General features: G+C 36.4%; 1 protein-coding gene across 2 annotated transcripts in view; it reads right to left on the reverse strand.

The window, feature by feature from the left end:
• LOC100916056 (transmembrane serine protease 11E) overlaps nt 1-26297 on the reverse strand; it is a 67364-nt gene that overhangs the window by 8672 nt on the left and 32395 nt on the right. For both annotated transcript variants that reach the window (XM_012552224.2, XM_031942005.1), the window contains exons 2-7: nt 24673-24797; nt 15607-15728; nt 10574-10641; nt 9508-9671; nt 5208-5246; nt 3146-3314 (exon numbers count right to left, since the gene is read on the reverse strand). In XM_012552224.2, the coding sequence (XP_012407678.1) occupies nt 3146-3314; nt 5208-5246; nt 9508-9671; nt 10574-10641; nt 15607-15728; nt 24673-24797 (687 nt within the window). The remainder of the gene's footprint in view (nt 1-3145; nt 3315-5207; nt 5247-9507; nt 9672-10573; nt 10642-15606; nt 15729-24672; nt 24798-26297) is intronic.

Below are 26297 nucleotides of genomic sequence, written 5' to 3' on the forward strand. Positions count from 1 at the left end.
CCATTATTCATCTGGCATATAATGAGCATTTAACAAATGTGTTTTTCTCATTCATTTATTTGTAAGTGTAAATAGTCTGACCATACTAGGAAATACATGATCCTTGACATTTCATTGAGATATCTTTAGGAATTACATATTTCAAAAAATGCATTGGGATAACCTATTTTATTCACTGCAGCACAACCAAACTGCACTTATTTAACTGGGGGCTTATTTAACTTTTCCTCACCCTAATTACTTCAAGAATTCATGAAAGCATCAATAGACATTTTATTAGAGAAAATTGATGCTGTCATGAATCCTTGAAATAAATATGGTGATTAGTTTTTTTTTTTTTGCATGCAGATTAAAATCCTTTCATGACATTGGGTATGGTCTTCCCATGTTGTATCCTTTTCAAGTGATGTCTTTCTGTACTTAGCTAATTAGGCTGGTTCTTAAATAATATGCACATGGTCTATCCCTAGTTCCATAACCTATAAGATCATAAGAATTGTAATGACAGATTGGCTAAGATGACAGGAAAAAATAATGATGACTGTTGGAGGGGATACGGGAAAACTGGGACATTGATGCATTTTTGGTGGAGTTGTGAACGAATCCAACCATTTTGGAGAGTAGTTTGGAACTATGCTCAAAAAGTTATCAAACTGTGCATACCCTTTGATCCAGCAGTGTTACTACTGGGATTATATCCCAAAGAGATTATAAAGAAGGGAAAGGGACCTGTATGTGCACGAATGTTTGTGGCAGCCCTTTTTGTAGTGGCTAAAAACTGGAAACTGAATGGATGTCCATCAGTTGGAGAATGGCTGAATAAATTGTGGTATATGAAAATTATGGAATATTACTGTTCTGTAAGAAATAACCAACAGGATAATTTCAGAAAGGCCTGGAGAGACTTACACGAACTGATGCTGAGTGAAATGAGCAGGACCAGGAGATCATTATATACTTCAACAACAATACTATATGATGACCAGTTCTGATGGACCAGGCCATCCTCAGCAACGAGATCAACCAAATCATTTCCAATGGAGCAGTAATGAACTGAACCAGCTACGCCCAGAGAAAGAACTCTGGGAGATGACTAAAAACCATTGCATTGAATTCCCAATCCCTATATTTATGCACACCTGCATTTTTGATTTCCTTCACAAGCTAATTGTACAATATTTCAGAGTCTGATTCTTTTTGTACAGCAAAATAACGGTTTGGTCATGCATACTTATGGTGTATCTAATTTATATTTTAATATATTTAACATCTACTGGTCATCCTGCCATCTGCGGGAGGGGGTAGGGAGTAAGAGGTGAAAAATTGGAACAAGAGGTATGGCAATTGTTAATGCTGTAAAGTTACCCATGTATATATCCTGTAAATAAAAGGCTATTAAATAAAAAAATTTAAAAAAAAGAAAAAAGAAAAAAATGACCAACAGGATGATTTCAGAAAGGCCTGGAGAGACTTACACGAACTGATGCTGAGTGAAATGAGCAGGACCAGGAGATCATTATATACTTCAACAACAATACTATATGATGACCAGTTCTGATGGACCAGGCCATCCTCAGCAACGAGATCAACCAAATCATTTCTGATGGAGCAGTAATGAACTGAACTAGCTATACCCAGAAAAAGAACTCTGGGAGATGACTAAAAACCATTACATTGAATTCCCAATCCCTATATTTATGCACACCTGCATTTTTGATTTCCTTCACAAACTAATTGTACAATATTTCAGAGTCTGATTCTTTTTGTACAGCAAAATTACGTTTTGGTCAGGTATACTTATTGTGTATCTAATTTATATTTTAATATATTTAACATCTACTGGTCATCCTGCCATCTAGGGGGGGGTGGGGGGGGGTAAGAGGTGAAAAATTGGAACAAGAGGTATGGCAATTGTTAATGCTGTAAAGTTACCCATGTATATATCCTGTAAATAAAAGGCTATTAAATAAAAAAATTTAAAAAAAAGAAAAAAAAAAAATGACCAACAGGATAATTTCAGAAAGGCCTGGAGAGACTTACACGAACTGATGCTGAGTGAAATGAGCAGGACCAGGAGATCATTATATACTTCAACAACAATACTATATGATGACCAGTTCTGATGGACCAGGCCATCCTCAGCAACGAGATCAACCAAATCATTTCCAATGGAGCAGTAATGAACTGAACCAGCTACGCCCAGAGAAAGAACTCTGGGAGATGACTAAAAACCATTGCATTGAATTCCCAATCCCTATATTTATGCACACCTGCATTTTTTATTTCCTTCACAAGCTAATTGTACAATATTTCAGAGTCTGATTCTTTTTGTACAGCAAAATAACAGTTTGGTCATGCATACTTATGGTGTATCTAATTTATATTTTAATATATTTAACATCTACTGGTCATCCTGCCATCTGCGGGAGGGGGTAGGGAGTAAGAGGTAAAAAATTGGAACAAGAGGTTTGGCAATTGTTAATGCTGTAAAGTTACCCATATATATAACCTGTAAATAAAAGGCTATTAAATAAAAAAAAAAAGAATTTTAATGACAGAGCCAATGCTATGTAAAAGCATAGAAGGAGGGAAGAGGAAAGACAGAGGGAAAAGAGGAGAGAAGGAGGGTGGAAAGTGTACAAAGGGAGGAAAAATAAAATACTATTGAAAACTTAAAAAAAAAAAAAGATCCCCAAGACTTCTAGTTTCAATTAACAAGCTACTGACAAATTATCATCCATGAATTTGTATCAAATCCATTTTTTATTTCCATTCTGTATTCCCTTTTTAAATAAAGAAATCCTTTTGAAAAATGCATCTACTGATTTTTCTTATGATAATTGTGAAAATATATATAAAAGAATTACACATATTTAACATATATTGGATTACTTGCCATCCAGAGGAGGGGGGAGGAAGAAGGAAAGAAGAAAAAAATTGGAACACAAGGGTTTGCAAGGGTGAATGTTGAAAACTATCTTTGCATATATTTTGAAAATAAAAACCTTTTATTTAAAAAAAACAAAAAACAAAAAATGCATCTAACTTTAATTCATCATCTTCAAAATGATGTCTCCTCTTCTCAGAATCCAAACCACACTCCTTTCTCACTCACTCCCCTTCCAAGGGGAGCCTCTGGACTTACTTTCTGAAGCAATGAGCAGCACTGACAAGCCATGTGGCATTGATCAAGGTCGCCCCACAACGATGAACTCCATTATACTGCAAAGTGGCCTGCCAGGGCCATGCACCTTCTTCATGTACTTCTTGTCCCCCAACTATCCTGCTACTTGCACTCATCCGTGTCCCACAGCCTGTCACACAGAGAAGAAGATCTTAGTTTTTCTTCATTTTTGAATGTGATCATTTTACTTCTTCATGTGCTACTATCTAGGAATTTGTTTTGGTTTTGTTCTTTTTTTGTTTTGTATTGGAAAGGCAGGAAAGATTAAAATTTGTTTGCTTCCCACATACACCCTCCCTCCCCTTTAGGTGTAGCATTAAATAGATTGTATTATAAAGCAGTTAATATACCCATGTGTTAACATCATGTGAAAACTTGCCCATATTCCCCATCTCCCTGATTCCATACCTACAATGACAAAAAAGGAAGAATATCTTTTAGACAGTGTGTCAATGTACTACAATCTCTCACCTATTAAATACAGTATTAAATACAGCAACTAGTTGGTGCAGTGGATAGAGCACCAGCCCTGAAGTCAGGAGGACCTGAGTTCAAATCTGACCTCGGACACTTAACACTTCCTAGCTGTGTGTCCCTGAGCAAATCACTTAACTCCAATTGCCTTAGCAAAAAAAAATTACAGTTTCTAAATCACTGAACTAAAGTATGGGATTCTTGAAATAGGAGAGCTATAGATCTAGAATTTTGGGATGAATACAAGGATTTCTTTGAGGCCCTCAGACACTCCATTTAAAAATGCTTTTAAAAGCACCAGCTGTGGGAGTATGGGATTGTCATAGCATGGGGACTGTGTATTTGTTGGGGTAAGGGGGGCCCAGTGTTAAGGACCATGCCTAAGTGTGAAAGGGTAGGTCAATTCTCCAAAAGCCCCCACAGCTATGAGTCATAACACACTTGAAGAAACTGCAAATCAGCCTTTACTGACCCAGATGTTGCTTGTGAATTGGGAATGAAATAAATCAGAGGCAAGAGGGAAGAGGAGAGAGGTCAGAGAACGTAACTGCCTCTCAGTCTCCTTGTATCATCATCATCCTTTCACATGAAGAAATCTATTCTGCTGGTCAGAATTAGATCCCCAGCAGCCACTAGCAGGTGGCTCCCATAACAGCCCAGCAATAGAACAAGAATATTATTCCATAGCCCCACTGTTAAATCTCTTTTAGGAAATATATATAATAGTATATAATAGAACTTCCTGTTTAATAGTTTAATTAACTCTCCTATCCTCCTAGGAATTGTAAGGCATACTTACTACTGAAATAGGAGCTAAATTCTTAATTGGGAATGTGGCATCGTGGCTAAAGAACTAGGATTTAAGTCCCACCTTGGGCACTTGCTACCTATGTAATGTGGTAAAACTGTCCTCTTGGAAACTCTCTGAAACTCTAAATTATAGAGATGATACCATTCTGCATCTCCCATAGAAATGAGAAATGGATATCCCTCCTTTATGCCAATGAAATTATAGGTCCAGTCCCTATTTCTGTCAGTAATAGGACCTAATGCTATGTTCTCTCCAAAGATACTCCTAAAAATAACTCTTTAGGAGCAAAAAAAAAAAAAAAAATACAACCCACACAGTTGAATGATGTCAAATCCAGCATTCATTCCAAATTCTATAGACTCATAATAATCGTGTAGAGAATAATTAATTGGAATGGAAATCATATCAGCTAGCCCAATCAGACTCTGAATCATTATAATAGGTAAAGTCACTCTATGATGTCAACACATTGCTTTGATGTCCTCCCACATGGACATAGCTCTTTCTAGTGACACTATGTTCCAAAACCAAATTGCATCTGATAACTCACAAGAAGTTATAATAATAACTTAATAATAATAATAATAATAATAACAATAAACCAGAACAATGACCTATTCTGTATCTAAGGTAACTTCACAAAGCTAGACCTAATTCAAAGAGAGAAATATGTCTTTACACTTTGTTTTATGTTAAAACAATTCTATTGCTTTATTTTAATAAATAACTTGAACTTACAGTTATTCAGATAGTTGTCCGTTTCTGTCTTGTTGATATCTGAAATACACAGAGACATAGAACAAAATGATCTCAGCATATATCAAACTTCCATTGTTCCACATTTGGTCACTCTGGGTTTACATGGAAATTCAGACTATCTAATAGGTTTCCCATTGCAAATCAAATGCCGAGTGATAAAAATTACCTGGATTCTGTTATACAGAAAGTAACTGTGGATTTTGCTTAACTTAATAATGCATTAAATTAAATTATCTGCTTCTAAAACTACTTATGTAACATTTGAAAAAATAGAATTGTATATCAACCAATCAACAAGAATATATTTACCTACTACATACCAAACACTGTGCAGCTATATAATTACATACAAAAAATGAAACCATCTCTATCTGCAAGGACTTTACATCCTAATGGGGGAGACAACAAGTATATATATAAATATATATAGTACGCACACTTCTATGTAGCACACACATATATATAAAGCACACACACATATATAAATATAAAGAATAAATGTAAAGTGAATAAATGCAAGTATATAAAAAGTAGACAAATCTATGGTAGTATGGGAAGAAGGGCACTAGCAGGTGTGGAAATTAAGAAAGGCTTCATGCAGAAGATGGTACCTGAGCTGCATCTTAAAGGAAGAGATACTGAAGCAGAAGTGAGAAAAGAATGCATTCCAGGCACATGAAATGGCCAGTGTGAAGGCATGGAGCTGGCAGAGAGTGCCTTTGGTGAGGAGCAGAAAAGGCCAGTGTGGCTGAATTCCCCAATGTGAAAGTGGGAGTAATATGCAGTGGTTCTCAAACTTTTGTTCTCAGTATCTTCATGTTGTTAAAAAAAAAAAAAAAAAAAAAAACTATTGAGGATCTGTTCAAAGAGTTTTTGTTCACATGGGTTATATTTATAGCTATTTACTATATTAGAAATAAAAAATAATTTTGAATTTGTAGACCCTCTGAAAGGGTTTCAGAGACCCCAACAATTCTTTGGACTACACTTTGAGGACGACTGAAGTCTAGAAAGATAGGTTGGAGCCAGGTTGTATGGAGCATTAAAAGCTAAACAAAGGAGTTTATATTTTATCCTAGAAACAAAGAAGCACTAGATTTAGTTGGGCAAGAGAGTCACTTCTTACTACACTTAAGGAAAATTATTTAGGCAACAGTGTGTAGGGTAGGCTGGAGTGGATACAGCCTTGAGACAGAGAGAGCAATTAGAAGACTGTTGCAAGAATCTAAGTGAGAGATGATGAGAGCCTGAATGGAGGTGGCAGCTGTGTGAGTGGAAGGGAGTGTTTATGCAAGAACTGTTGTGAAGCTAACCTATTACAGTATAATCTTATAATATTCTTCTCTACAGGGGAACTGAAATAAGAGCTCCTCAAAATGTCTTCAAGTGTTATTTCATAGCTACTAATTTTTTTTAATAACTGCTGATTTCTTGACTGAGAAACTACAAATCAGAAAAGCTTAAAATTAAATTTCTAATAGTCACTACCAAATGTTCACACAGAAATTAAAGGGTAAAGTATACCTGGAATTATCATGTAAGTTAAGTATAAAATGGATAGGAAACAATTGGTAGAAGGCATACTGCTGGCTCATGGACTAATTTACATTTTTAAGAAACCTCAGTTGGATGGAGCAGGATTCATATGTACTAGTTAAAGGCTCCAACTTGACACTTCAATTGAGGAACATGGCTTCTTTCTAAAATTACTGTATTTAACCTGTAGCTGGGATGATCTAGCCACAGGATCTTAAGAATCATTTCAGAGGAAGGGATGGTAAGTAGGCATCTTGCTCCCTTATTCTTTGTCCCAGTGGATTTTCAACATTCCTATAATATGCTGGCTCAAGATCCCCAACTGAGAGAAGAGAGGAAGGAATAAGTCCCTGCTTTGGAAAGAGAAGGTAGGGAAATCTTTGGGAAATCTTACAAATTCTTTTAAGTCGATTACCTCTTAGTCTCTGTAACTATTACACAAATTCCCCTATTCTATTTTAGACCTTGGGGAGATCTAGAATGAAAGAACAGAGCCCAGATTTCTCTAGATCCCTGGAATTTGGATTTAGGAAATCTGCCTATTATGGTCCTTCAGTCATCAGTAACATCACAAAGATAAGGACCTAGAAACTCAAACTCCCTTCTCATGATCATAAGGATATGGTGAATAGTGACATTTTCTGAACAGGAACTCAGGCTCAGGTGAAGAATACTCCTTTTTTGTTGCAAAATTTGATTAAAAGCACATTTTGTTTTCTTGAAAATGGGCCTGTCCTACAAAACCACAACCTGAAGTCATAAAAATGCCTGATAAAATAACATGAATTCTCAAGAAAAGTATCCATATCTACTGGTTCCTTCTAACCAAAGGCATAAATATTTACTCAATTCTTATCAGAATTGCTATTTAAACTACTTTGCTATATACCTCATCCAGTTCTAGTGAAGATCAAATGAAATAATATGGATAGAATACTTTGTAAACTGGAAGGTAATCTCTCAATGTGAACTGTTATTGTGAGAGGCAGCATGGCATAACATGGTACCATGACAAAAAACATTAGAGAATCTGTATTTGAATCCCAGACTAAATATTTATCATCTGTTCAACAGTGGACAAGCGATGTCCCCTCAAGCTCAGTTTCCTTACCTATAAATGAAACAGGGTCTACAAGTCTAGACATAAATCCCATGACATTATCTAATATGAGAAATCCACATTAGTTTAGAGAATTTAATTCTCTATGACATCCATCAGAACTTTTTAATGGTGCTCATCAAACTAATTCAATGTTTCACACAAAGGAATAAATCATTTCCCCAAACTGCACACTAATTGCAACATAGGACTATAAGCAGTTTTAATTGCAACATAGGACTACAAGCAATTTTAGAATGTTCAGTCCAAACTTACCTGCCTTCTAGATGAAAAAACTGAGGCCTCAGAAAAGTTGAAGTGGCTTTCCCAAGCCACACGACTAATTAATGTCAGAGCTATGATTAGAAACATTATTTCCTGTCTTCCTGGAAGTTCTGTTTCTACTATAATGTAACCAAAAAAAAAAAAAAAAAGTAGTAACTTCCTCAATTGGATCTTTTCTTAATTCAAAATCATTTTAGATCCATCACATTTAAATAAAACCAATTGGAACATTGTAAGTCCCTTCAGGAAAGAGACTCTTTTTGTTTTTATTTGTATTCCCAGTGCTTACCCAAGTACCTGATGCATAGGGATGGATGTTGACAAAGTGCCAGACTAGGATCAGGGGATCTTGACATTTTAGTGCTACATTACATATATAGACATGCAAACAAGTGAAGAGGGGAAGGAGATAAGGGAGGGACAGAGAGAAAAACAGACAGAGACAGACACACACACATAAGAGAGACAGAGACAGACAGACACAAGAGAGACAGAGACAGAGACAGAAAGGAGGAAGAGAAAGAAGGGGGAGGACAGTATGAAGAGCTAGCTTGGAAACCAGGAAGGCATGCATTTAAATTCTGTTTCTGAGATACACTTAGGGATACACTTAAGTAGATCATTTAACATCTCAGAGATCTAGGTAACTTTTGTTGTAAAGAATTTGAGAGAAGATACTGATCTGCATTATAGAGGAAACTTTCTTACCAAGGGGCTTCTGATTTTAATAAAGTCGTGGGTTTAGTCTCTTTCCTAGCCATGTGTGTGTGTGTGTGTGTGTGTGTGTGTGTGTGTGTGTGTAATAACTTACATTTGAGAATTTACTCATTTATTTGAGAAGGGAGGTGAATGGGATAAAGTACTTTTCATGCACTATAACCTCAGAAGAACTGAGAGAAGAGAGAATCATACTAAGGAGACAAGATTCCCTTGTTTTATTTCCAGTCATCTATGGATGATGGACAAGAAAATCTTGCCCAGAGTCATGAGAAGGATACTCTGCTAGAAGTTTTTGTCTTTGGAAGCTGAAAAACAGCACTGAGTCCTATCCTCTTTTATTTATTTATTTTAGCCCTGTCCTATTTTAGAAGTATGGGAGCACTGTGCAATCTCATTTTAGGAGCCGGTTAGACTCTACAAGAAGAAGACAGGAGGAAAAAGGAGAAGAGAGGAGAGGAGAGGAGAGGAGAAAAGAGAAAAGAGGAGGGAGGAGGGGAGGAAAGGAGAAGGAGGAGGAGAGGATGAGCACGGAGAGGAAAAGAGATAAGGGGGGAAAGAAAGGGAAAGGAAAATGCCCCAAACCCACATTAATACTGCTCTGTGCAAGAAAGGTAAATTGCAGAAAATGGGAAAACTTGCTTGTGAGCTCAACTGATGAAGGGTCTACTTTGGGGGGCCCAGTTGCATGTTGGAGTTTCTCTTGTAGCACACGTTGAATTGTTTTTTTTATGGATTCAGGACTCTGTGTAGAGGGGAATCTAAAAATCATCAGCATGTGGGCCACCACTCCAGGGTCCTGGGGACTATGCAATACACAAAACAAAGCAAAACAAACATAAGACAAAAAATTCAGGAAGCAAATAAAGGCTGTAATAATATGAACAGCTTATATTTATGCTGTATTCTACAGTTACACCATAGCGTATATTATTATTTTTTTTTTAGCCCTCATAGCAATCCCATGAAACATACAATCCAAATGTAATTTTCAGGCAAAGAAAGTGAAGCACCTGGAGGAACAAAGAGATCTTCCCAAAGTTATATGGTTAGTAAATATGGAAGTTCCAGTAGAAATCCAAGACTGCTCTCAAGGCCACTGCTCTTTCCACCCCACTATGCTATTGGCTTTTGTCGCCTTCTCCTTTTGTTTCCTTATTCATTTGACTAATAAAATGAGTGTTAGATTATTATCTGAATCAATAGTAAGGCAATTTATAGGATCACAGATTTTGAGCTGGTGGAGATTAACTAACCCAACACCTTAATTTTCTTAAGGAGATACTAAAGGATTTCCTGGAAAATGAAATGATTTGCCCCAAAGTCTTCCAGGTAGTAAGCATCAGATTTGAATCTAGTTCCTCTGACTCTAGAGTCAATGTTCTGAAGGGAGGCAGGGTTTAGATAGCAATTGAAGGAAGCCAAGAAGAGAAGATGAAGAAGGAGAGCTTTCCACCACACTCCATTAACTCTCATATTTAGCTTCACCCATAATAATAATAAAAAAAAAAATCTGCTGTGACCACAGAATGTGCCTCTGACAACAACTATCCATAATATAAATGCATGATATTGGAGTTAGAGAGTGTGAAGGACATATAAAAACACAATACCACTATTATAAAAAATATTCCAACACAAACACATGCTAATGACTATGTCAACATCGATCTTCATATGCAAAGGAAAATGTTTTATATCCACATACCTGAACTTAATAACCTGGGACTTGATGAATTCTCTCCTTAAACTGGATTGATAAAATGCATTTTTAACCTGTTTCAGAAACATTCAAAATGTTAATAAGAAGGCAATGACATTAAATCACATCACAGAGAATTCACTGGATCATTCCAAAAAAGGTTTGCACATTTCCTTCTTCTCTGAACCTGCCTTGGGAATAATTGAATATAGAATAATGCTAGAGCAAGGGTTGCTTATGTTTTGTGTTTCATATACCCCTTTGGCTGTCTGGTGCAATCAATGGATGCGTTCTTAAAATAATGTCTCAAAATGTTTGGGATTACAAAGGAAACCAATTGTATAGAAAAATATTTTGTTTGGAAAGTTCACAGACTCCAGGTGGAGAACCTCTGCCCTAAAAGAAGAAAGAGGAAGGAATGGATCCATATCATCATTCTAGACAGAGAGAGAAAGAAAAAAAAAAAAAACACATTCAAAGATGATAGAAGTTTTGGCAGCTTCAGATACTGGATATTTTCTTACATCTTACTACTCACTATATATATTCTTCCATTCAGTAACAATAGCCTCCTGGCTATTACAAGAATAAGATACTGCATTTCTCAGGTCTGAACATTTTCTCTATCTGTCCCCTCATGTCTAGTATGCTTTCTCTCCTCATCTCTGCCTACTGGTTTCCTTTATTTTATTATTGTTTTTAGCTTTTAGAAAAGCTATTTACTGAGAAAGTATAGCAAAAACAGTAAGTACAAATATTCTCCTTCCCCCCAAGTCTGAGGCAGACTATCTCAAAAGTTACAGCAAATTCTAGTGGAAGAATGGGCTTAAGCTTAGAGCACAATCTTAATAAAGGACACATGTAAAGAATATATGCAATCAAAGGGATAAATCCATAATTCCTAATTACTGGAAGTACTTTCTTGGATACATAACCAAATTTAACTGTCTTCTCTTACATAACAATTAAAGTCTCATCTTCTACAGGAAGCCTTTCTCAATTCTTCTTATTTCTGGTGCCTTCCTTCTTTTAATTATTCCTTATTTTTCACATCTCTATTTATCTATCTACCTATTTTTTCATATAGAGAGAGAGAAAGAGAGTTGTGTATATATACATATACATATATATGTGTATGAGTTTATTATTTGTACATATTTGTTTGCTTGTTGTTTTCCCCTCCCCAATAGATTGTTAGTTTTTTGAGGATAAGTACTATCTTTTGCCTCTTTTCGTATTCCCAACACTTAACACAGTGTCTGGCATAAAGTAGGCATTTAATAAATGTTTATTACTTGAGTAAGTGGAGGCTAGCAAGAAATTAGAATATACAAATAACTGGGAACAGAAGTGATTGACTAATATTATTCTCTCTATGCTTCAGAGCAGAAATTTGAATCTTAGCACTTAACCTAGATGACTAGACTTTCACTCCTAAGCTTAGAGTTTGACTAAGGACTAAAAAGATTTGGGCTGTCTCTATCTCAGAGAAGTGATACATGTTTATTAATCTATGTAATGGTTCTTTTAATGTATTCTTTTTTCCTTTTGTGACTCAAATAAAGAAATATATGTAAAATCATTCAACAGCAAAAATGAAAGAACAGTTTTCTCTTAGTGAGTGACAGCTAATTCAAAAATCTATACATATATATATACACACATGCCATACTTTTATACCAAAAATAGGAGTGCTGCCAGTCTTAAAACCAATCAACATTTATAAAGCACCTTTTATGTACCATACACTGTCAAAAGCAGCAGTTTAGTGGATAGAAGCTGCAAGCTATCCAGGAGATTAAAAGTTCTTGGCATTTCCTCGGAGCTCCTCCAGGTGTTGCATGGAGGTCATAAAAGCCCTCGTGAGCACCTTACTGCCAGGAACAAATCCTGCTTACACAAGACTAATTGACACCTTTCCTAGAAGTTAAATATGTGAGGACTTAGTCTTTCCTCCCCCAGGAAAAATTCTAGTTATTACACAAGTGTATCAGTCAAGGGCAAAGCTCCCCCAGTTTAGTATGGTGATAGCCAGAAGTCATTAGACTCTGAGGTTCAATTCTGTACTGTTCAATTTCCACTTGTTTTAGAGTTCTTTGTCCCTCATCCCTATGGAGATGCTTCTTGCTATTTAAGGAACATCCACGTTATTGCTCAGAACAGCCAATTAGAAGGAGCCTGATAGCAATCAACTCACAGGAGATTTATAGTTCTTTAGGATCTACTCCAGAAACCAAAAGGAAAACAAACAAAAAACAACAACTATTTTGTAACATTTCATTGCGTTAAGTCATGCCTGACTGTGATCCCATTTTGGGGTTTTCTTGGCAAAGATACTGGAGTGGTTTGCTTCCTATTTCCTTTTCCAGTTCATTTTGCAATAAGCAATTAGAGTAAATAAGAGGGTTAAGTAATTTACCAATGGTCTCACAACTAGCGAGTGTCTGAGGCTGGATTTGAACTCATGAAAATGGGTCTTCCTGATTCCAAGCCCAGTATCTATTTAGCAAAATACCTACCTGCCCTTTCCTGTGGAATACTGAATAATAAGCCATGCCATAATAGAATTACTCATAGGATATTTAAATACATCCATACCTCTCTACAGTTATTGGAAGTACTCCCATAAAATTAGGAACTGCCCATCATTATTTTAGAATATTTCGAGGATAAAGCTTTTACCCAAAAGGGTTCATCTTAGTAACTTTGTATCCATGCTTTGACATACCACTGCTACCAGCCTTCCTCCTTCCAGGTTTACAAAATAATGGTTCATACTTTTCAAGCAATTGATAAAGTATGTTCCTCCCAACAGCTCTGGGAGGTGGGCGGTAGAAACATTCTCCTCCTCATGTTTCCAATTAAGAAAAAAGTAATTTTGCTTTGATCCTAAAAGCAACGAACGCCAGCACTACAACTCAAAAACAGGACTTGTTACACTATGCAGCCATGATTATCTCTGTCCCTGACTATTCTACTGTAGAAAGAAAAAGTTGGCAGAGCAACATGGAAAGAATGTCAGCTGACTTGTTTGCATCTTTGTTCTTCTGCTTATTGGTTATCCTTGCACAAGTCACATAAGCTCTTACAATCCCCAATTCTCCTCCAGGAGAATTGGCTAACTGTCCTGTTGCAAAGGCCCCTTTCAATTCTAAATCTCTGATTTTATGAAAGTTATTCTGAAAGTGAAATGGAAATGCAGAATTCAAAGGATTGGGCCATACTCGTGCTTTAAAGCTTGCAAAGTATTTTACAAAATCTGATTTATCCTCACACCAACTCTGGGAATTATGATCCTACTCTACAGATGAAAATAATGGAGACAGATAGCAGGTAAGACTTATTGGGGTCATACAGCTAGCAAGCACCTGATTTTAATGCAGTTCTTCCTGATTCCAGGTCCAGCACTCTATCCACCGGACTACTTAGCTGTCCTATAGAAGTAATTTCTACAGGTCTTCCATTCTGCTACTGTTTTCTAGAATTTGTTATTCCCTTCAAAATTCTGCTTAAGTGTTGACACTTTCTTAAGCATTTCTTGGCTTCCCACCCTGATATCACCCTGTTAATGATCTCAACAAGTTCCACACCCAAAAAATATACCTTATGTGATTTGTACTATATGTATGTATGTATTTATAACTAGATATCTTTATTTGCATTTTTATTTAAATAGAAATTTAAAATTTAAATTAAAAATTTTAAATAAAAATATAAATTTAAAAATATAAATAAAGATATATAATTATAAATACACACATGCACACACACAGTTTTTTTTTTGTTGTTGTTGTTGTTGTTTTTGCTGAGGCAATTGGGGTTAAGTGACTTGCCCCTGGCCACAGATCTAGGAAGTGTTAAGTGTCTGAAGCTAAATTTGAATTCGGGTCCTCCTGACTTCAGGACTGGTGCTCTATCCACTGCACCACCTAGCTGCCCCTAGTCAGATATTTTCATTTATATATGCTGTGTCCTCCTCCCCTTCCCCACAATAGAATGTAAGCTCCTTGTGAGAAGAAATCACTTCATTTTGCCATTAGGTCAATATTGCCTATAGATAGTACCTAGCACATAGCAATTTAATAAATGCATGCGGATTGGTTGACTCTGAACTTAAGTGGACATCAACTTAGAACTAGAAGAGATCAGAGTGGTCATCTCCTGTAGAGAGCCAGAATTCTGGAGAAGTATACTTGAAACAAGGTGTTAACTCAGAGGAACTGATAAGACAATAGCTATCTAGTTTAGCATGGTGATTAATAGTTCTCTAGTTCAGTACCTGTACTTAGTACTTAATATAGTTCTACAAGATTCACATCTATGATAATGTAATTATAGTAGAGTATATAACAATCAGCAAGGACTGGAGGAGAGACATTCACTTCATCTCCCACCATTGTGGTGACTGACTTGTCCTTCATTTTTCCACTGACACCAAAACTAGCTGAAAGGCCTCCAGAAAGCTGGCCCAGGACCCCAGGCAAGGAGAAAGATTGTGAAGGAGATAATAACTTTATCCCTGGTATTCTCATGGTGATTACTCTGCTGAAACAAAGGCTGATCCAAAGACATCCAGAAAACTAACCAGAACATTACAATCTAGTGTAACACCCCAATTTACAGATAAAGAACCTGAGACCCAGAGATTTTAAGTGACTTGCTCAGGAGCTAGGAATCAAGTCCAGGTTTTCTGCCTCCATATATATCCTTGAATTTTGATATTTAATCAACTGTTTGCTTGAACATTCTGAAACTTGAGAGCTCTGTGTCAATATGGGAGAGACATCCAAAAAGTTTGGAATGAAGAAATAAATTTTACTGTCATAATCACATTTTAATATCCCTTAGCTATGCAGCCCAATTGGGCATTATCCCCATCAATAACAAAGAAAGATGAGAAGGAAGAGCTAAGTGAAATGGCCAATCATTTCAGCCTTGCCAGAGAGAGCTCAGTTCAGGTGGCTTAAATTGATATTAATTATATTACTGTAAATCAAAGTGAATCAAAGCAATACAGGGAGAAGTAGATTGTGACTTACCATTGATTCTATCCTCTGGCTCATTTCTGTGAAGTTTGTGGTAGCTTCTTTATCAAACTCATGGTAGTATTTGTCACTGGTGAATGACAAGGTACTATAGTAATTGTAGGGCTTTCGGGTATCTGCAAGGAGGAAGGAGATTGTTATGAGATTCAGTAATATAAAGACAAAAAATGCCACTGGATTCTTAAGGTGAGTCTGTAAACACTCTGATGTAACTGTTTACAAGTTACTCAACTCATTTCTGAAGAGGCTACATCAAAGCCAAGCTGAGACCACAGACAACAAACAATGGCTTCCCAATGGCGACTACACCTTTACGTCCCATGGTTGATTGCCTCAATATACCAGTAAAAAACAAATTTTCTTTCATTCCTCAAAGTATTTGCATATACCCAATTTTATTATTTTAACTCCCCCTCCCTGCTTGCCTGTCAATCTCATTAGATCATAAATTTAGAGCTGAAAAGGGGCCGATATTATTAAGTCTGTGTTCCTCATTTTACAGAGGAGAAAAGTGATACTCATAGAGAGTAAATGGCTTATCCTAAATTACATGGCTAGTAAGTTCTTGAAGCAGGATTCTAATCCAGGTCTTAGTGATTCCAATCCCTACATTTTTATCTGTTATGCTATGTTACCTCTTTCCTACCTTCTGGGCAAAACACGGAACAGGTCAGAGGCTATCCTTCTTAGATCTACGATTTTTGCTGTTGTTACAAGAAGATGCATATCATAAGCCCTTCTCTCCATCCCCTTGTAAAAAGGTGAAAAGGAAGGGCAACTAGATAGTGCAGTAGATAGAATGCTGGCCCTGAAGTCAGGAGAACCTGAATTCAAATCTGCCCTCAGACACTTAATATTTCCTAACTGTGTGACCCTGGGCAAGTCACTTAGCCCCAGTGAGCTCAACAAAAGGTGAAAAGGGAGAAAAGTTGGAAGAATATTAGGGGGTCAATGCCTTCCATATCAGCCATATCAGCAACTTGTTTCTTCCCAGTGATCTCTCTGGCATACAAGGTTTAAATAGAAAGTCTTAAGATTGATCTTTTGATAACCATGCCAGAATTATCCATCGACCTGATCTAGCAAGAATAGAGTAAGAAAAACAGTTTTTAAAAAGGCCTTTGAGCACCCAAAATTTATCCACCACAATTCATGAACTTTTCAGAGATCCCTTCAAACCTTCACTTAGAATTTTTGCTTTTACAAAATTCTAACAATCAGGTTTCTAAGTCCGTATACAGAGTCCCAATGAAAGTGTTGCATATAGCTTGCCCAATGATGGGGGGAAATGACATCTAACAATAGAGAAGACACAGCATTAACAAAACAAAATAAAGGTTGGGAGGGGACTAGATGGTGTAGATGATAGAGCACAGGACCTGAGTTCTAATCCAGCCTCAGACACTTAACATTTAACACTCAAAACTTACTGTGTAACCCTGGGCAAATCATTTAGTCCCCACTTGTCTCAAAACAAAACAAAATAAAAAAAACAGGCACAAAAAACCTTGAGTCACAGCCATCTGAACCATTTAGTGTAGCCCCAAGTAGTCATAAATTATCTCAACAAGATATCATAGTACAATTAATATTGATGAGAATGAACTTAAGTTATCAAGGAGTAAGTCGTGTTATATATTTTAAGACAGAATAACATATGATATACTTTAGAAAGATTTTCACATTAAATTGTTTATTACTATAGTTTCCAACTCAAAGAACAGACAACACTTACCTAGAAAACTGTTCCTCAGATAAATCATTTTTTCAGAGTTGTTGGCAATACAGATTTTAGTCGGTTCAAATTAATGTTATCACCTTCAAGACAGTCATAAAACTAAGGGTACCCTGATTTTAAAAATATTATCACTGCTCAGAATATTTTTGGTATTTTCCTTTATTACTGTCTTAAAAGCCTGAATGATATTGTTTTAAATATCTTGAGTGAAAGAAATCTTTCTCTTGGGGATAGATTTAAAAAGGACTAGATCTGTGATTTCATTGGTAAGGAGAAATTCTAATGAGAGAATTCCCTTTATCATACTATATCAGCATTTGGTCTACCAATTAAAATCTTAAAGAATTAAAGACACAACTTGACTGAAGTCTTTCTCACTTGAGCATCAGCTTTGTCCATTATATAAGACTTCCACTGCCTAGCTGCTTAAAGCAGAAAGCTTTGTTTTTATTCGGTGTCAAATGAAAGGTGATGAGATTCATTTTTAATGATCAATTAATAAATATTTATCAACTGCTTATTCCAGGCCTTGTACTAAGTGCTAGGGACACAAAAAGAGGCAAAAGGTAGTCCTTGCTCTTGAGGAGCTTACAACCTAATGGGAGATACAACATGCAGAGAAATACTTAAGAAGCAAACTATATATAGGTTTAATAGGAAATAATTAACAGAGGGAAAGTACTGGAATTAAGAGGGGTTAGAAAATGCTTCCTGTAAAGGGTGGGATTATTTGGGACTTAAAGGAAGTCAGTAAGGTAAGTAGTCAGAGGAGAAAGAGCATTCTAGGCACAGGATATACCCTTTTCTGTTTATCCAATGGGAAAAAGTTTAGAATGGAAAATTGTGCCTGGTTTTTAGTCTGTCTCAGTACCATGCCATCTGTGGCTCCTACTCTGTATTTCAAAAAAATAATACTAATACAACAATATTTGGCTTAGAAAAAATAAGAAACAAACCAATATTTTATAAGAGGACACAGTTTTTGAAATCTTCAAAGAAAAATTGTAGATTAAAACGATAATTCTTTTAAGCTTTCAAGTTTTCTTCCTGAACCCTGATTAACTGAATTTACAATTATGTAAAAATGGTAATTGTTCCAACCCAATGGAAATGTGCATATATGCAGTGTATAAATAAATAATTCAACTATTTTATGGGATTTATTTGTACTTATCAGGACCTAGTTGTTAACGTTGTTAATTTATTAATTTTTAAAAGAACACATAAACCCAGAGGAAAATCAAATTTCGCTTCTAAATCATAATTTTCATTCATATTGAAGGGGGAGGGGAACTGCTCCCTTTAAGATTATCACTTTGAGATTGTGTTCCCTTTTCTGATCTCAGAGATCAGGATCTCCCAGGAAGAACCCATCCTTTCAGAATAAGAGATTCAGGGGCAAATCAACTCCCAATTTAACAGCTTCCCTCAACTAAGCTCTTTGCAGATGGCCCTAGATAGCATGCTCAATCGTCAGGACCCTTCTGCCCGCTGAGAAAGCATTCTCAGCACCAAAACTCCATTTCCCAATAGGTCTTTGCCACTATAGAACTCAGTCCCTTGGCAAACTGATTTCTATCCAACAATAAACTTTCATTTTGCAACTAATAATTCGGGAATGAGTGAATTCTTTCACTTTTAAATCTGCAGCCGATTACAGGGGATTTTAACAACTCTCTTATTGCCACTAACCTCGACCACCAGGAATTGAGAGCATTCAAACAGCATCAATATGTATGGCATTATAGTTTTAAATCTTCAAGGCTTGTTCTTTGATAAGTATATCTTCTAAGAAATTTGGGGGTTTGACCCTCTGAGTTGGTTAAAATATTTACCCCTTTCTCTCTATTATAGAATATACATTTGCTCTCTGTTATGTTATTTAAGTTGCATTTTCCCTTTTTACTGTTGAAAGAAAAGTGAATCTATTGGCATTCCAGATTTCTAACACCCAGAAAGGAAATTACAGACTAGACCCCGTGATCTCTGTCTTGCTTGGGATTTGCATTAGGGAAATTAGTGAGCAGGAAAATGGGCCTGGTCAGGGTTACCTACACCTGAATTGCAGCACTTCCAATTAAATGGCTTAAAGTATTAACAGAAGTGGATTGCTAATTGTTACATCATCAGGTGGCTAGGCAGTATTTCTTCACAAGGGTTAGGAAGCATATGATTTGTAAAAATCTCTTATTTAGTCATTTTTATAAATAACACATTTCATTACTCCATGAATAATCATCCATTGTCCTCCAGCGCAAGATACTTCCTTAAACCACCCCCAAACATGCAGCTGTCGTTTTTATTAAATATACATGTGTGCCTTCTTTCCCCATTGCCCTTTGCCTCAGCCATTTGAAGCTGGAGGATCGTCATTGACAACCATTCCATGGAATTGTTCAGCGTATTGACTATTTTGTTGATGATGTTGATGTTGCCACAGGACATTTGACTCATAGAGGTGGCAGAAACAGCCACACCAAGAAATGAAGATATACACATTATGCCAGAATTTCACAGGGTCACTGGGCCAGAGTGTGGGAGACAACATGTCACGTTACATGTCTCTTTTCTATCTCCAGAACTAATTAAACATGCCATTTATTGAGAATAGATTAGCCCCTGTCAGAGCTGAGAATAGTAGGTTACCTTGTCCCTTATTCTTTAGAAAGAAAAGCAGAATTTGACCTCCAACCATAGGACTCAAGAGAAATAGAAAAAAGTAAAAGGAACTCTTGAGAACTGTATTTCTGTTGTGGATATACATAAAAACCACATGTATAATTTGATTTTACTGATATAACATAAAAAAAGGGAAGTAGAAAGAAAAGCAGATTCTCAGTCTGATCCTCAGTCAAATAAAGGGGGGTGAGGGGAGGTAGGGTGTTGTTAGGTATGTCTATATTCCTACAGGCTATTGTGTTTCCTCTTTATATCCTGGCTTACTAAACGTCAGCTGCTAAAGGGCTGAGCTTGAGTCTGTCCTATATTTGTCTCCTGAAGATAGATAACAAATGTGACAGCAATCAAAATCATAACAACCATTGTTTATTCAGGTGTTCAGTAGGATGTTGTTCACCTTTGTTGAGGGAAATACTTTAGTGGAAGTTCCCAACTGCACCTAAATCAGCTGAGCAGTAAAATGTAATCTACATAGGAAGTCAAAAATTGGATTAGCTACATCCTGCATGGCTTTGGGTCAGATTTAGAATTTTTAGTTTAGCTGGGAGGCAAAATAGTCTCTGGATTGGATCTGGAAGAGATAAATGATAGATGTATTTAAATGACTGAAGTGTTTAGACAAATGTGAACATGCAGGCTCCAAAGCACGCTCTCAATTTGAAAATCACAAGTGCCATGGATGAATCTAGAGCTGGAAGAGACCTCAAACATAATCTAGTTCAATATATTGACAAGTATCGGTCATTTAAGAACCAAACATAACAATAAAAACTTATTATAAAAATAAGGGGAGAGGCAATTAGATGGCACAGTGGATAGAGCATCGCCCCTGAAGTCAGGAGCTAAGTTAGTGAGCTTAGACACTTAACATTTAGTAGCTGTGTGACCCTGGGCAAGTCATAATATATGTATGTAAGTGTGTATGTGTGTGTGTGTGTGTGTATGTGTGTGTATGCATGTGTATATGAATGTATTGTGTATATATATGTATTGAGTTATATATGTATGTATATATTAATGTATATATACTTACATATGTGTGTTTATATGTGTGTGTATGTTTATACATACATATATATACAGAGAGAAGAGAGACAGAGACAGAGAGAGAGAAACAGAGAGAGAGAGAAAGAGAAACAGAGAGAGAGAAACAAAGAGAGAGAGAGAAAGAGAGAGAGAGAGAAACACAGAGAGAGAGAGAAACAGAGAGAGAGAGACAGAGACAGAGAAACAGAGAGAGAGTGTATGAGATAGAGAGAACCTGAGCATTGAGCATTCTTCAGCCCAGGTCTCAGCCATCAAAAAACCAAAGCAGAGAATTTTGAGACTTTATAACTAACCTTTATATAGGGCTTACTATAAGCCAAGCACTGTGCTAAAAGCTTTATAAATTTTGTCTTATTTTTATCCTCACCCCAACCCATAAGGTAAGTGCTATTATTATTCCCATTTTACAGATGAGAAACAGGTAAACAGAAGTTTAAGTAGCTTTCCTGAGGTCACAAAGTAGAAAGCTTCTGAGGTTGGAATTGAATTTAGCTCTTTTTGATTCCAAGCTAGAGCCCCAGGGTGCAGACCAAAAAAAAAAAAAAAAATGTTAAATGATAATAATGAAATAATAGAACCGTGGATTCACTTAGGATTTTGTTCAAATTATATAAACACGAAATGTCTCTTTAGAAAGTAGGAATGGAAAGCATACTCATTCGGAATCTGTTTGATAATAGAATTGCCATGACCTAAGCAAATCACTATGAGAAACATTTCAGCCTCTGCTTTTGCTGTCATGTCGGACTCTTCATGACTGCATTAGGAGCTTTCTTGGCAAAGACACTGGAATGGTTTGCCATTTCCTTCTCCAGCTCATTTTACACATGAGGAAACTGAGGCAAGCAACATCAAGTGATTTCCGCAGGGTCACACAGTAAATTTCAGAGATTGAATTTAAACTCAGGTCTTCCTAATGATAGAGTCAGAGTAGCAATTCCTGGTTCAAAAAAAGAGGCTCAAGAGAAAAGGCACATGTGAAGAATTCACAATAGCATTCTCTTTGCCAAAAGCTACCTTTATTAACAAGAAGAATTGAAGGACAAAATAGACACCAGGAGTAATATATATGAAATAGATTTGGAAATATGAAATATAGAAATATAGGGTTAGCAAGGAAAGGGTTTTTAATAATTAACAATGGAAAAGACAAGTTTCTTAGTGAAACTCATAATTAACCAAGAGAAAAGGAATATACCATGAGGTAAGTACTCCCTTGACTGACAGGTTAAATCCATAGAGGAATTTAGCAGATTAACCCCACAAAGGAATTTAGCACCCTAAAAGAATTAGCTATAACAAGGAGAAACATAATGTTTGAGGGAAGGAGTGAGAAAGAAAGTCACTAGGTTTACCCCTAAAAGGGATTTAGCAAAGACAGCAGATTTATAGGGGAAATTTAACCTCAGGGGTTTGACATCACAACTCAACTTTCTGATTGGATACGGTAAGGGCAGAGCTGATCCCATCACTACCCTTCCCTTCCTGGCTCAGGGAGCATTACAATCCTATCAGTGCTTCAAGCTTTCCCTGCCAACCTCACCAAGTTAACCCAGGATTTCATCACTGACTCCAGGCTCCTTGCTCTACTCACCGAGCCACTTAGCTGCCCTAGCTTCTGCTTTAGCTGAAAAGAGCAGGTTGCAAGGATCTTTCTTTTGTTGAGAGGAAATCAGCTTCTCTACGTAGTCAACTGTAATAAGACTATTATCTCATAGTGTTTCCCCACAATCCTTACTTTCTGAAGCAGGGATTCATTTTCCCTAAAGAGACAAAGCTGTGCCTTTGAATTATTTGGCCTCTACATCCTGATCGCAGCTTCATGGTCATATAAAGGCAAAAATAGTCTTTCTTGGGTGAAGTTGGGACTTTTTCAACTTGATCCATTTCTGAAGCAAACAAAAGTCACTGTGCGCTCTTCGTTAGGGGATCATACACAGAGAAGCTAAGGGCCACTGGGTCCTTCTTGAATATCTTTGCTAAGTTAGGGCAAAATAGACCTCATTTTGTTTAATTGTTCAATAACTTGTGAGTGCCTTCTTCCATTTTGATATCAAATCCAAACTAAGACAATGGCAGCATTAAGATTGCCTCTAATTTCAGCAAAAGGAACACACTAAAATTTAACCAAAATCAGCACCAGATCGTGCTACTAAACCACTTGCTTCAGGAGAATAATTCTCTTTTTCTTAATTGATATCAAGCAGAAGCTTGTTTGCTACATCTATGAAATAAAGTAAGGGACGTGGAGGGACTCATTAGATGAGAAGTATGGCTCTGTCCAGTTCAAACATTCTATATTAATTTCAGAAGTTATTCCACCTTAAGAGAATATGTCTGAAAGTTCACTCAGAACCATCCTAACATCATGGGAACCTTTGACTCTTTTTTTCTGTGAAGCACCTGACCATAATATAGTCAACCTTCATACTCTTCATAATACATTTCATCCTCTTTAATCTCCTGTAGTGACATATAGGACAAGATGAGTTTATAATGAATAGTGATAGAAAAATCATTTAGCTACAGAAACAGAAAAGTGCCTGTCCTAAAATGTTCCTCAATTCCTGGGGTCTTCTCATCAGATTATTGCTCTGCCATGCTGCCCCCCCTTTCACACTCATGAGTTCCTCCAAGAATCTTTATTGGAAGAAAGTCCTAGGTTTTGTTTGTTCCTCTAGGCTCCACTGCTTCAAACTAACCAGACATTCAACACTCATAAGTACTTCCCTCTTTCTGATTTCAGTTCCCTTTTGTGCAGTCTTATGCATTAGAATATAAATTCTCTGAGGGTAGGAATGATCTTTTTGCTGATTTTTGTATCCCTACTGCATGACACTATGTATGTCACATAGCAGGAGCTTAATAAATGCTTATTACTTACCTGCCTATCTGCTTATACCTTCTTTGTAATGTCTGAGGTATCATTAATTTCCTTAATGCCAGAATTTTAAATATATTTGAGGTTTTTAAATGGCAGGTTTTCCTACACTTTTAGAGAGTTCAAGGTATTAGATCTCAGATCTTTTCTGTTTTCATTCTTCCAATTTGAACCTTTCTCTGGGGAGGGAGGCAGCTTTAGGTTTAGCTTTAAAGCTTTAGGCTTTAGGCTTTATGATTTCACTGGAATTGAAAACCCTGTGTGCAGGAACTTGCTCTATCAAGGCAAACCATCAATGGTTCGGCATCTTTTAGTTTTATAAAGTTATGTGTGGCCACATAATTTTCAATGGCTCATGTAGAAATACACAACCAGTCGGTGTCAGAAGTGGATCTTCAGCCCAGATATTCCTGAGTCTAAGGCCAGGTCCATTATATCACATTGCCTCTCAAGTGTTAATTGATGTCTATTAATGACAAAAAGAGGAAGACATGAGCTGGTCTTTAATTGATGTCTGTTAATGATAATAACTGACTACTGTGGTTTTTAGCCTTTCCAGAAGTTTTGATCTATAAACAATGCATGAAGTGATAAAAATTTGAGGAAGGCTCATTCATAAATAGTTTGAATTATAGAGATAAAAAGGCAAATCTAAAATCAATGAAAATTTGAAATTTATTTAGACAACTTGGAAAAAAACCCATTGGATACTTACTGTATCTCACATAATGAACGATGAGTCCAATGCACACTGCCAGAACAATCAGGGATATAAAAGTGATTAAGCCAATAACCCATGGTTCTAAACAGCTTTTTTTTCTAGCAGGTACACGAACAGGTCTGAAAAAGGGAGGGAAATGCATCACATTACACTGTATGATAAATCCTCAACATAAGTGAATCAGATATTTTAATTGAATACAACACGTCCCTGTCAGAGATTTATTCATTCAACAGATTTGTATTCACAGAACAAGAAGTTCTCAGGGTGTACAGGACATATAGTCTAACCCATCCCTGAATATGAATGTTCTTTTCATAAGAAACCAGTCAGGCTTTTGTTACAGAGTTCTATTTCCCAAGGCATCCCATTCCACTCTTGGAGAGCTCTAGTTATTACAAAGTATTGCCTGACATCAAACTTAAATGTGCTTCTTTGAAATTTCCACAACTTGCTCTTATTTCTACAGTGTTATAGTATACTTCCATAGAATTATAGCAATTATAATTGTGAGAAATGGATGAGCATTTGGTTTCCACAGTTACAAAAATTAAATTGAAGAAATGAAACAAATTAGAAAATGAAAATTAAATTGGAGAAACGAAACTTAAATTAGAAAATTGAAACACATAAGGATATCAGAGCTGGAGATTTTAGGTTTGAACAGAAGCCCTCTGGACTTTGCTCTTCCCCCACCTTGGGTTATCTTCCCCAAAAGAATGTAAGAATGTAGACTTCTTGGGGAAAGGGACTGGCCATGTGAAAAAAAAGGAGGAGTTTGCCTCTTGGTCAAGAAAGGAAGACCTGACAAACATCACGAGCTCAAGAAACCAAAGGAAGAACTGCTCTGTCACATTTTCCTTTAAATTGGGTATATTACATACCTTATGTATGATAACCTGGAAAGAATCCTGGCCAAATAAATAATTAAAAATAATACTCCTGTTGTGGTTTGATGAAGGCAGAAAATAGTAAGACTATCATTTCTTTGGTTCCAAACACCACACTTCTACTGAAGATTGCACTTTCTTTCTGGGTTGTCATGTTATGCTATAGTTTTACTAAAATGTCTAAATCTTTTTTCAAATGACTTTCTGTCTAATCATGGCTCTACCACCCATCATTTATACAATTAATATTTTAAACCCTAGTATAGCTAGTACCTTTCCTCTGCTTATTATCTCTGATTTATTCTGTATATATCTTGTTTCAGTATAGATATTGGCATATCCTCTCTACTCATTTACAGTGTCAACTCAATATCAAGGATTCTCTTTATCTTTTGTTTGTATCTCCAAGCATTGATTTCAGGGCCTGGCATGTAGTTGGTGCTAAATAAATTCTGGCTGGCTGATTAACTGATTTGTCCCCATTAAACTTCATCTTTTAGATTTAGCTCAATGTTCTAGTTTGTTTGTTTTTTAATTCTAAATTTTGTCACCCAGTGTTAGTCATCCCTATCGACTCTGAGTTGCCTATGAATGTAAAGCATGCAGTCTGTTCCTTTATCCATCTTTGATAAAATAGCAGAGGATCAAGCCCAGATCTCTAGAGAACTCCAATAGAATCTCTTTCCAAGTTAACATCAAACCATGTCTTTTAGATCAGAATTATTCTAA

The sequence above is a fragment of the Sarcophilus harrisii genome, chromosome 6 (assembly GCF_902635505.1).
Source record: "Sarcophilus harrisii chromosome 6, mSarHar1.11, whole genome shotgun sequence".
NCBI classification, from domain to species: Eukaryota; Metazoa; Chordata; class Mammalia; order Dasyuromorphia; family Dasyuridae; genus Sarcophilus; species Sarcophilus harrisii.